Raw genomic sequence first — 12,198 nt, 5'->3', positions numbered from 1 at the left:
ATGCTCCCTCCTTCCTCGGCGCTCCCTCGGGTAAATAACTTCTGAGGTGGGAGCGGCGGATGGGCACCTGGGTTGCCTTTATTTCAGCGGTGAGTGCCCGGCGGCCCCCGGAGGGACGTCCCTCAGCCCGAGGCCCTCCGCTGGCGCGGCCCGACGCAGGAGGCCAGCAGGGTCTCCAGTGCCATCTTGAGGAAGCTGCGCAGGTCAGTGGCCCTCGCCCTCGGGCTGCCACCCTGTCCTCGGGAAGAAGGGAGAGGTGGCGTTAGCCCCACAGGTGGTCCGGATGGCCCCGTGGCGTGAACGTGGCCGGGAGGGGGGTGGGGGCCAGGGATGCAAACCAGGTACAGCACAGAACCACCCGCCCCTGCCGGGAACGTGGCTGGGCTTGGTGCAGGGGGATTTGGGGAGGGTGGTGTGGGGGGGAGGGGGGTGGGGAAGGGTAGGGAGGGGATTTGGGTGGGGAAGGGGAGGGAGGGGATTTGGGTGGGGAGGGAGGTGGGTGGGGGAGGGAGGGAGGGGCGGTGGGGAGGGGATTTAGGGAGGGGGGTGGGTGGGGACGGGGGAGGGAGGGTCGGCGGGGAGGGGAAGGGCATTCGGGGAGGGAGGGGCGGTGGGCAGACGGTTCAGCAGAGATGGGGGCTGTGTGGGAGTGGATGGTAAAACACGACGATGCTGGAGGAACTCAGCAGGCCAGGCAGCATCCGTGGAGAAAAGCAGGCGGTCAACGTTTCGGGTCAGGACCCTTCTTCAGGACTGAAGATAGGGAAAGGGGAAACCCAATATATAGGAGGGAAAAGCAGAGCAGTGATAGGTGGACAAAAGAGGGGAGGTGGGGGTGGGCACGGGGTGGTGATAGGTAGATGCAGGTAAGAGATGGTGATGGGCAGGTGCGGGGGAGGAGGGGAGAGCAGGTCCACCGGGAGATGGGTCAAAGGTAACGAGAGAGAGGGGGGAGAGAAAAGCTCGGAAAGGGAAGAAGCACGGTGGGGGGGTTACTTAAAGTGGGAGAATTCAATGTTCATGCCGTCAGGCTGCAAGGTTCCCAGATGGAAAACGAGGTGCCGTTCCTCCAGTTTGCGCTTGGAATTGTCCCGGCAGTGGAGGAGGCCGAGGACTGACGTATCAGTGATGGGGTGGGAGGGGGAGCTGAAGTGACCGGTGACGGGGAGACGCAGGTCGTGGGTCACGGACGGAGCGCGGGTGTTCTGCGCAACGGTCACCCGGCCTGCGTCTGGTCTCGCCGGCGCGGAGTAGATTCGGATAGGGAGGGGCGATTCGGGAAGAGGAGAGGGGATTCGGAGGGAGGGAGGGGCAGTGGGCAGACAAGTCAGCGGGGATGGGGGGAGAGTGTGGGAGTGGATAGGGAGGGGGTGTTCGGTGAGGGAGGGGTACTGTGTGAGTAGGATGCGCACTCCCCCCACCAATCGATCACCTCTTGTCTTCTCCTCTTTGGTCCCCTTCCTGGGCTGCTCCTTCGGACCCTGCTGTTGGGTGGGGGAGGTAGATCAGACCCATTAGTGAGCTACACAGCGGAGGGGCTCCCTCCGCACCGTCCCGTCACACACTCCCGGGGTCAGACGCAGAGTGTAGCTCCCTCTACACCGTCCCATCACACACTCCCGGGGTCAGACGCAGAGTGTAGCTCCCTCTACACTGTCCCGTCACACACTCCCGGGGTCAGACACAGAGTGAAGCTCCCTCCGCACCGTCCCGTCACACACTCCCGGGGTCAGATGCAGGGTGAAGCTCCCTCCGCACCGTCCCGTCACACACTCCTGGGGTCAGACGCAGAGTGAAGCTCCCTCCGCACCGTCCCGTCACACACTCCCGGGGTCAGACGCAGGGTGAAGCTCCCTCCGCACCGTCCCGTCACACACTCCTGGGGTCAGACGCAGAGTGTAGCTCCCTCTACACCGTCCCGTCACACACTCCCGGGGTCAGACACAGGGTGAAGCTCCCTCCACACCCTCTCACAAGACCTTCCTCCTCAGACTGAGCCCAGGAAAACCCCATCCCCCGGACCGACCTTAGTCGATGACTTCCTGTCAGACTTGTTTCCTGTCAGGGACGAACAGCTACAGTCAGCTGGGGCTGGGTGCAGTCTCTCCCCGTGTCCGCCCTCAACAGGAGCAGGGGGAGGCCATTCGGCCTTTCCAACCTGCCCTGTGGTTCAATATGATCGTGGCGAATCCTTAATCTCCATCCCACAGTCGGCGCAGCGGGTAGAGTCGACGCTGGAGACCCGGGTTCAATCCCGATCTCTGCTGCTCTGTGTGTGTGTGTGTGTGTGTGTGTGTGTGTGTGGAGTCAGCACGTTCTCCCCGTGACCCGGCAGGTTTCCCCCGTCGGGTGCTCCGGTTCCCTCCCACACCCCAGAGGAGGAGATAGAGGGGTGAAGGGACCAGAGGGGGTGGGGTGGGGGGGGTCACAGAGACGGGGAGGGGTGTGGGGGCCGGAGGGGGTAACAGAGACGGGGAAGGGGTGAAACCCACGAAAATAGAGCCAACGCACAGGGTTCCATCTCCCAGCCGCCCCTCCCTCCTCGCCGCCTCTCCCGCAGCGCGGCGCTCCCTCCTCACCACCCCTCCCGCAGCACGGCGCTCCCTCCTCACTGTCCCTCCCGGGGATGAAGCCTTCCCTCTCCAGCTCCCACCTCCCCGTGCTGGTGAGAGGGGTGCGGAGGTGTGGGATCGGGAGCGGGAGACGGCTCCGTTACCTTTCGACTCGGGCATTCCGAGCGTCTGCTGTTCTGCCTCCCCCTGCGCGGCCTCCCTCTGTACGTTCCACGTCGGCCGCCGGGAGCTCCCCGGAATTTATCCCCAGCCGGGCGTGGCGGGTGTTTGTGAGGGGAACTCTCTGGAAGGGAGACGTCGCCCGAGGCCCCGGGCGCTCCCCCGGGCTCACAAAGGCTTTGGTGGAGTCAGCAGTCCCCACGGGCTGGTGTCCTCGGCAGCTGCCGGATGCTGGGAGCCTGCCGGTTAATCCCTCCCCGTTGTCCCCGGAATCCCTAGGTCAGCGGTGAGCAGACCGCGGGGGGGGGGTGGTGGTGACCACTGGCCTCTGCAGTGTTAGCAGGAGCTGCTGTTCCAGTGGTGGGTGGAGAGGCTTCTCTGTGACCCCCTTCAACCCGCTCCCCCTGTCTCTGCGACCCCCTTGGGCCCCTACACCCCCTCCCCATCCCCTCCCCCATCTCTGCGACCCTCTCTGGCCCCTACATCCCTCCCCGTCTCCGTGACCCTCCTCCTGCCCCCTACACCACTCCGTCTCCGTGACCCCCCCTCCTGCCCCCTCCACCCCTCCACCTCCGTGACCCCCTCCCTTCCCTACACCCCTCCCCATCTCAGTGACCCTCCCTCACCCCCTGCACCCCATCTCTGACCCCCTCCCTTCCCTACACCCCTCCCTGTCTCCGTGAACCCCCCTCCCACTCCACAGACCCCCTACCCGTCTCCGTGACCCCCTCCGTTCCTTACACGCTTTCCCCTTCCCTGTGATCCCCGACACCCCCTCTACATCTCCAACCCTACCTACGCCCCCTTTCTGTCTCCGTGACCCCCTCCCGCCCCCTACACCCCTCCCCGTCTCTGTGTGACAGTGTGTGTCTGTGAGAGACAGTGTGTGACTGGGTGTGGATGGGGGTTGTGGTGCTGTCCAGTCAGCGATGATGGAGACAGGCCCTTCGGCCCACCGACTCCGTGCTGACCATCGACTTCCCGTTGACACTGTTCCATTCTACTCTCTCCATGTTCCCCCAGCCCCTCTCCAGATATTCCACCGATCCCGCACGTTGTTGGGATTTGGGAGGAAGTGGGGGAAACCCACGCAACCACAGGGAGAACGTGCAGGCTCCACACACAGACAGACAGGGAGGTCGGGATTGAACCCACCGTGCCCTTTGTTTCTGTGTGTTTCAGGTGTCTGTTTCTTCCTGCGTAGCTGTGGGTGGACGGCTGTCTGCCCGTGTCTCGGTGTGTCTGTGCCCAATGTAGTTTTTTGGAGTGTCTGTCTGTGTGATTGTGTCTGTCTGTGTGTGTCTGTGAGTGTTTGTGTGCGTGTCAGTATGTGACGGTGTGTGTGTATCAGCGTGTGTTTGTGTCTGTGCGTGACTGTCAGAGTGTGTGTGTCTCTGCGTGACTGCGTCTGAGTGTGTGTGTGTGTATATCGGTATGTGGGTGTGTCCGAGTGTGACTGCATGTCTCAGTGTGTGACACTGTCAGTGTGAGTGTGTGTCAGTGACAGTGTGTGCGAGACAGCGTGAGTGTCAGTGCAAGACATCGTGAGTCTGTGACTGTGTGTTTGTGTCAGTGTGTGACTGTGTATGTCAGTGTGTGAGTGTGTGTGTGTGTTAGTCTGTGACACTGTCAGTATGTGTCAGTGTGTGACCCTGAGTGCGTCAGTGTGAATGTGCATCAGTGTGTGACCCTGTGAGTGTCAGTGTGTGTGATATTGTCAGTGTGTGTGACTGTGTTAGTGTGAGTGTATGTGACACTATGACAGTGTGTGTCAGTGTGTGTGTGTCAGTGCAAGACAGTGTGTCTGTGTGGCACTGTGTGTGTCAGTCAGTGTGTGTGTGCCTGTGTGTGTCAGTGTGTGACTGTGTGCCCCGGTTACACCGGAGGACTGTGCTCTCAGAGTACCCCCTGACACCATCCATGGTGGAACGGCCCTGACGACGACCCTTCCCCACCTTGCCAGCCCGGGTCGGGGAGGGGGGACTCCCAAGGGTCCTGTCCACTGTGAAGCCTTGGGGGGAGGAGGAAAGGGATAGGATGTCGCGCCGGTACCACTCCCTCTGGCCGACGCCTTTACGCAGACAACCTTCCCCTTTAAGAGATTCCTCACCTGCCGCGGTTCAAAGGTCGGGGGGGGGTGGACTTGGACCGGTTGCCATGGCGACTGCACACCTGAGGGAGGTCAATCATTGATGCAGAAGGGATGGTGGTGGTGGTGGGGGGGGAGACAGGTGAGTCCGTCCCCCTCTCTCCTCCCCCCACAACCCACCACTCCCTGGCTCCCTGTTCCCTCCCACCATGGACATGAGGCGCAGGGCACTGAACTGCTCCCTGGCGGACGGGGAGATCCCACTGTCCGGCGACTTCTTCAGGGGTAAGTAGAGGGGGTTGGGGCTGAATGGTCTGGGGAGGGAGGGAGGGAGGGTCGGGGGGCATTTGGTGGCTGTTTCTCCTCCCTCACTGTGAGGACCCCTCTCTCCCTCCCTCTCTCTCTCCCTCCCTCTCTCTCTCCCTCCCTCTCTCTCTCCCTCGCTCTCTCTCTCCCTCGCTCTCTCTCTCTCCCTGCCTCCCTCTGTCTCTCTCTCTCCCTCCCTCTCTCCCTCAGCCATCCACTCGGAGGTCTGGATCTTCATCCTTCCGGCAGCGATGACCCTGGCCATCCTCGTGCTCTTCCTGGAGGAGGTGGGCTTCTTCCTCCGGAACGTCGGCCAGAGAGAGCGCTGGCAGCTCAGCCTCTGGATCCTGGGCATCTACCCGGTGAGTCTCCTGCAACCCCACTCCCCCTCCCCTACACCCCCCTCCCTTCCCCTGTCTCAGGGACCCCCCTCCCTCCCCTACACCCCTCCCCGTCTCCGTGACCCCCTCCAGCCCCTACACCCCTCCCCGTCTCCGTGACCCCCTCCGGCCCCTACACCCCTCCCCGTCTCCGTGACCCCCTCTGCCATGTTTGAACATGACGTTCTTCGGTCTCAAACTAACCTGCTGCCTTTCCGTCCTGGACCAGGTGTTCGCTGTGACTTCCTTGATCGGTCTCTACATTCCTCGATCTGCTTCCCTTTGCTCCTTTGTGGCATCCATGTAAGTGGTGGTTCCCACATCCAGGACCAACATCCCAGTGTCGGAAACCCTTCCCGTTCACCCCCGCCGTCCGCACTCCCAATGGGACCCCACCTCTTCCCGTTCACCCCCGCCGTCCGCACCCCCAATGGGACCCCACCCCTTCCCGTTCACCCCCGCCGTCTGCACTCCCAATGGGACCCCACCTCTTCCCGTTCACCCCCGCCGTCCGCACTCCCAATGGGACCCCACCTCTTCCCGTTCACCCCCGCCGTCCGCACCCCCAATGGGACCCCACCCCTTCCTGTTCACCCCCACCGTCTGCACTCCCAATGGGACCCCACCTCTTCCCGTCCACCCCCATCGTCCACACCCCCAATGGGACCCCACCTCTTCCCGTTCACCCCCGCCGTCTGCACTCCCAATGGGACCCCACCTCTTCCCGTCCACCCCCATCGTCCACACCCCCAATGGCACCCCACCCTTTCCCATCCGCCCCCACAATCCGCACTCCCAATGGGACCCCACCCCTTCCCATCTACTCCCACCATCTACAATTCCAATGGACCCAATGCCCATTGAATCCCATTGGCTCTTGAAGCCACGGTGCTCTCTGATTGGCTGTCGGGCCTGCTGGGCTTGCTTGTGATTGGACGGAGTGTCAGTGGGCGGTTCGTGCCGTCGCCGTGTTCCTGCAGCTCCCACCCCTGTCCCTTCCCTCCCAGATATCACTCCATCACGCTCTGGAAGTTCCTGGGACTGATCACGGATTTCTTCGGAGGGAAGGGGAGGATGCTGGAGCAGCTAGCTGGGGAGGAGGTCTCTCCCAGCCCCTTTCCTTGCTGCTGCTGTTGCTGCTGCGCCATGATCTCTGTCAGCAGGTGGGTGGGGGACGGAGGAGAGGGAGGGAGGAGGGGAAAGGGGGGAAGGAAGGTGAGGGAGGAGGCAAGGAGTGATTGAGGGAGGCTTCAGAAGTAAGAGTGCTCTGGGGAGGATGGGGAGTGAGGGTCAGTGATAGGGAGGGAGTCGGGGTGGAGAGCGGGAGGGAGTTGAGGGTGTCGGAGGGGGAGGGTCAGGGAGGGAGGGTGTCGGACGTAGTCGGGGGGGGAGGGAGTCGGGGAGCGGAGGGAGGGAGGGTGTCGGGGAGGGGAGCGAGGGAAGGAGTCGGGGTTAAGACCCCCGCAGTGCAACACTGAGCCCCCTGCCCCCAGAGGGGGTCCCACACACATCTAACCTGCCCTCTCGCCGCGCTCCCGAGGTTGAGCCTGCGATGGATGACTGTGGCCGTGTTCCAACTCTCCGTGGTCAGAACCGTTCTCTTCTTCGTGATGCTGGTCCTGTGGACGGACGAGAAATATGATTACGGGGAGGTGAGTGTCAGCTGACGATCCTCAGTGCCCTCCCTAAACCTTCGGGTGAAGCTCCCTCCGCACCGTCCCGTCACACACTCCCGGGGTCAGACGCAGGGTGAAGCTCCCTCCACACTGTCCCATAACACACTCCCGGGGTCAGACACAGGGTGAAGCTCCCTCCACACCGACCCGTCACACACTCCCGGGGTCAGACACAGGGTGAAGCTCCCTCCGCACCGTCCCGTCACACACTCCCGGGGTCAGACACAGAGTGAAGCTCCCTCCACACCGTCCCATCACACACTTCTGGGGTCAGACATAGGGTGAAGCTCCCTTCACGCCGTCCCATCACACACTCCTGGGGTCAGACACAGGGTGAAGCTCGGCTGGTCCCCACAGGGACAGGAACGCGAGGCAAGGAGGACAAGGGAGGGGAGGGGGGCCACCTCCTGATGTGATCTGACTCTGTGCCTCCACAGGTGGACTTCCTCAGTCCCAACTCCTACATGCATATCATCATCGGTGCCTCCACCTTCCTGTCTTTCTATGGCTACCTGCTCTTCTACAAGGCCACCAAGGGCTCCCTGCCTGGCTATGGCCTCCAGGGCAAGTTCATCTGTGTCACGGTGGTCCTGGTGTTGTTTGGCCTCCAGAGCGGCATCCTGGAGACCGTGGGAGCTTTGGGAGCCATCTCTTGCTCACCGCCCTTCTCCATTGACATGCGCTCTCAGAGTAAGTGGGTGGGGGAGGGGGTGGGGGTTGTTGTTGGGGGGATCTCTCCTTTCCAGAATGGGAACGGTTTGGGTCAAACAGGACAAGCTTGGATGGGCATCTTGACCGGCATGGACCGGTAGGGCTGAAGGGCCTGTTTCCGTGCTGTATGGCCCAATGAGGGGGTTACCAAGGTTGGAAATAAGGGGAGACAGTTTGGTGCCTTCCCTCCTGCCGCACCGTCCCGTCACACACTCCTGGGGTCAGACACAGGGTGAAGCTCCCTCCACACCGTCCCATCACACACTCCCGGGGTCAGACACAGAGTGAAGCTCCCTCCGCACCGTCCCGTCACACACTCCCGGGATCAGACACAGGGTGAAGCTCCCTCCGCACCGTCCCGTCACACACTCCCAGGGTCAGACACAGGGTGAAGCTCCCTCCGCACCGTCCCGTCACACACTCCCGGGGTCAGACACAGGGTGAAGCTCCCTCCGCACCGTCCCGCCACACACTCCCGGGGTCAGACACAGGGTGAAGCTCCCTCCGCACCGTCCCGCCACACACTCCCGGGGTCAGACACAGGGTGAAGCTCCCTCCGCACCGTCCCGCCACACACTCCCGGGGTCAGACACAGGGTGAAGCTCCCTCCGCACCGTCCCGCCACACACTCTCGGGGTCAGACACAGGGTGAAGCTCCCTCCGCACTGTCCCGTCACACACTCCCGGGGTCAGACACAGGGTGAAGCTCCCTCCGCACCGTCCCGCCACACACTCCCGGGGTCAGACACAGGGTGAAGCTCCCTCCGCACCGTCCCGCCACACACTCCCGGGGTCAGACACAGGGTGAAGCTCCCTCCGCACCGTCCCGCCACACACTCCCGGTGTGATTTGGTTGTAACCCAAACTCCAGGCTCCTGTCTGCTCCTGTCCCCCTCCTTGCCTCTCCAAAATCCATGCACCTCCTCCACAGAAATACCCTGTTGCCACCATCCTTTGAGAAGGGAGTTCTAAAGAGTCGACCAGCACTGAAACATGCACTTTGGCCCATCGTGTCCATGCTGCCCACTGTACCTCTCTGTGCTCATCCTGTCTACCCATAGCCTCTGATACCTTGAGGCAAAAAAAAAAGTTTCTTAATTGGACAAGCCCTCTTTTTTATTTCCTGCTCAGTAGGACTTCACTTTGCTCACATTATACTCCGTTGCCCTCTCTCTGAATCTATCCATATCCCCCCCCCCCCACCTCTCTTCACAACTCGCTTCCCCGTCTACCTTTGTGTCGCCAGTAAATTTAGCCACCACACCTGGAATGCAGAACAGTTCAGCATAGAAACAGGCGAACTAATAGAGCTAACGACACCTTCCTGCACAATCTCCTTGCACATCCGTGTGCTGATCTACGAGCCTCTTAAACCCCTCTATCGTATCTGCCTCCACCCCCACCCCTGGCAGCACATTCCAGGCACCCACCGCTCTGTGTAAACAAAAAACCTGCCCCCCGCACATCTCCTTTGAACTGCACCCTCCCCCCTCAATGCATGCCCCTTGTGTATTAGACATTTCGACCTTGGGGGGGGGGGGTAAAAGATACTGGCTGTCTACTCTATCTGTGCCTCTCGTAATTTTATAAACTTCTCCCCTCAACCTCTGCCACTCCGGAGAAAACACCCCAAGTTTGTCCGCCCTCTCCTTATAGCACATGCCCTCTAATCTAGGCGGCATCCTGGTGAACCTCTCCTGCACTCTCTCCAAAGCCTCAGCACCCTACATGCAACGGGGGGGGGACCAGAACTGAACGCGATACTCCAGCTGCGGCCTGACCAGAGCTTTATAAAGCTGCAGCGTAACTTCCCGACTCTTGAACTCGGTGCCTCGACTGATGAAGGCAAGCGTGCCGTGTTCCTTTACCGCCCTGTTGACTTGTGTGGCCACTTTTGGGGAGCACCAGTGGCTTCTTCCAAGTCACTTATACAAACTGTGAGGAGTTGAGGCTTCGGCATCAATCCCTGCTTGCGCATAACTTGTCCATCTTTCCATTCAGAAGTAGGCTCCGCTTCCCATTCCCCAGCCAATCATCTGTCGATGTCACAGAGTGGTACAGCACGGAAACAGGCCCTTCGGCCCAACTCATCAATGCCGACCGAGTTGTCTGTCCCAGCTGGTCCCATTTGCCTGCGTTTGGCCCCTATCCCTAGCGTGGTGCACCCTCAGCTCCCCTGGTACTGCCCTCTTGATGATGCAACCTCTGACAGTACAGGCTGGAGTGTGGCGTTCTGTTGGTATGGTTGGGTGTGGCTAACTCGGACCCGGCTGTTGTTGTGGATTGCATTGGTTTGGCCTGGGTTGACTTGGACCAGATTAGTCTGGAAATGGGTTACCAGGGACTGGATTTGGGTTGGTTTGAAACTGGGTTGGCCTAAACCAGATTAATGTGGATCCGGCTGGCCTGGATTCGGTTGGACTGCATTGGGGAATGCTGTGTTTCACCTGGATTGAATTGGTCTGGATGAGACAGGCTTGGAATTGGGTTGGCCTGGATTCACTTCAAGTGGACCGGGTTTAGCCTGGACTGGATTTGGGTTTTGGCCAGGATTAGGATTGACCTGACTGGGTTAACATGGATTGGGTTTGGTTTGGACTGGACCAGATTGGCAACGACTGGGTGGGCTTGGATTCAGATTGGCCTGGACTGGGTTAATTTAGATTGAGTTGGCCTGGACTGGGTTTGGCCTATGTTCAGTTGGCTTGGACTGTGTTAGCATGCATTGAATTGGGCTTGGACTGGATAAATTAAACTAAATTTTTAAAATTATATTTACAGCGTGGTAACAGGCCCTTCTGGCCCAATGAGCCCGTACCACCCATTTTAAACCCAAATTAACCTACCTGTACGTTTTTGCAATGTGGGAGGAAACCAGAGCACCCGGAGGAAACCCACACAGACACGGGGAGAACGTACAAACTCCTTACAGACAGCGACGGGAATCGAACCCCGATCGCTGGCGCTGTAAAGCGTTACGCTAACCATTATGCTACTGTGCCACCCTCATATTGAAAAGGTCCAGGTTGGCCTAGATTCATTTAGTCTGGCCTGGGTTAATTTAGATTTAGTTGTCCCGGACTGGATTTGGAATGGACCAGAGTGGGTTTGGTTCTGCCTGGACTGGATTTAGATCCGGTCTGGCCCGGACCGGACTTGGATCCGGTCTGGCCCGGACCGGACTTGGATCCGGTCTGGCCCGGACCGGACTTGGATCCGGTCTGGCCCGGACCGGACTTGGATCCGGTCTGGCCCGGACCGGACTTGGATCCGGTCTGGCCCGGACCGGACTTGGATCCGGTCTGGCCCGGACCGGACTTGGATCCGGTCTGGCCCGGACCGGACTTGGATCCGGTCTGGCCCGGACCGGACTTGGATCCGGTCTGGCCCGGACCGGACTTGGATCCGGTCTGGTCTGGCCCGGACCGGACTTGGCCCGGACTGGATTAAACTCCATTCACCTGGGCGAGTTTGAGCTGCCCCTTCGCCGCATCAGCAGCAGTTCAACCGGCTGAAGACCCCTTCCTCGCCCCCTGTCGACTCCCACTGCCCCCCCCCCCCGTCTCCCTTCCTCGCTCCTGCTGACCCCCCCACCCTCTGTTCTCTCTTCCAGTCATCTTCAACTACGCGGTGATCGTGGAGATGTTCTTCATCAGTATCCTGGCCCGCTTCTGCTTCCGGAAGGTGGAGCCGGGGAACATTCCCATTCCCTGCCGGCCCAGGGAGAACAAGTCCGTGCAGACGGAGGAGGCCGGCTCCTCCGGGGCCCCGGAGCCCGACCGGCTCTCAGTGGGCGCCGGCGCAGACGAGGCGCTGTGCCGGATCGAGTATGCGCCGCTGGATGGCTTCGACTTCCAGGGGTCCGCTGGGCGGCTGGGAAGAGGCGACTTTGGGCCTGGGCGCGCGGACTTCGCTCCCGGACCGCCGCCCGCCCAGGACCCCGCGCTCCCAGGTCCGCACGCCACCCGGGTCAAGGCGCAGGTCGACGCCCGTGATCCCAAGCAGGGCGTGACTCTGGTCTGAAGCCAATTGTGCTATCCCAGCGAGGGACGATGGGCTGAATGGCCTGCCCGTCATGCTGGGTCAGCTCCAGAGATTCGCGTTGCAGGGAGATCGGACACAATCCCACAAGGGGCTCCGACAGAGAGAGAGATGGTTGTAACCGCTGGCTGGGGAACCAAAATTCGAGGGAGATCCACCAACAAAAACTCGCAGATGCCGTTAATCTGGAATAAGTACCGGAAAAGCTCTGGAAACACTCGAAGGGGGTCAGGCAGCATCTGTGGGTGGGTCACCCACCTGCC

At 60.9% G+C, this 12,198-nt stretch overlaps 1 protein-coding gene across 1 annotated transcript; it reads left to right on the top strand.

Moving 5' to 3' along the window:
* The first annotated feature begins 5,036 nt into the window (after window positions 1-5,036).
* si:dkey-16n15.6 (organic solute transporter subunit alpha) lies at window positions 5,037-11,917 on the top strand. Its single transcript, XM_052008967.1, has 7 exons — window positions 5,037-5,106; window positions 5,338-5,489; window positions 5,737-5,810; window positions 6,515-6,670; window positions 7,048-7,159; window positions 7,621-7,873; window positions 11,508-11,917. Exons 1-7 carry the CDS (start codon window positions 5,037-5,039, stop codon window positions 11,915-11,917), a joined length of 1,227 nt encoding a protein of 408 aa, XP_051864927.1.
* Window positions 11,918-12,198: the final 281 nt, after the last annotated feature.

This window comes from Pristis pectinata, chromosome 43 (genome assembly GCF_009764475.1).
Source record: "Pristis pectinata isolate sPriPec2 chromosome 43, sPriPec2.1.pri, whole genome shotgun sequence".
NCBI classification, from domain to species: Eukaryota; Metazoa; Chordata; class Chondrichthyes; order Rhinopristiformes; family Pristidae; genus Pristis; species Pristis pectinata.
Note: the sequence above shows the minus strand (reverse complement) of the source record. Positions and strands in the feature narration are given on the sequence as shown.

What these genes read in the sequence shown, in the direction of transcription:
- si:dkey-16n15.6 (XM_052008967.1), top strand. Translation starts at nt 5,037, where the DNA reads ATGAGGCGCAGGGCACTGAACTGCTCCCTGGCGGACGGGGAGATCCCA. An exon ending in GTCCGGCGACTTCTTCAGGG is followed by an intron (nt 5,107 to 5,337) that starts GTAAGTAGAGGG and finishes TCTCTCCCTCAG; the next exon opens with CCATCCACTCGGAGGTCTGG. An exon ending in CATTGACATGCGCTCTCAGA is followed by an intron (nt 7,874 to 11,507) that starts GTAAGTGGGTGG and finishes TCTCTCTTCCAG; the next exon opens with TCATCTTCAACTACGCGGTG.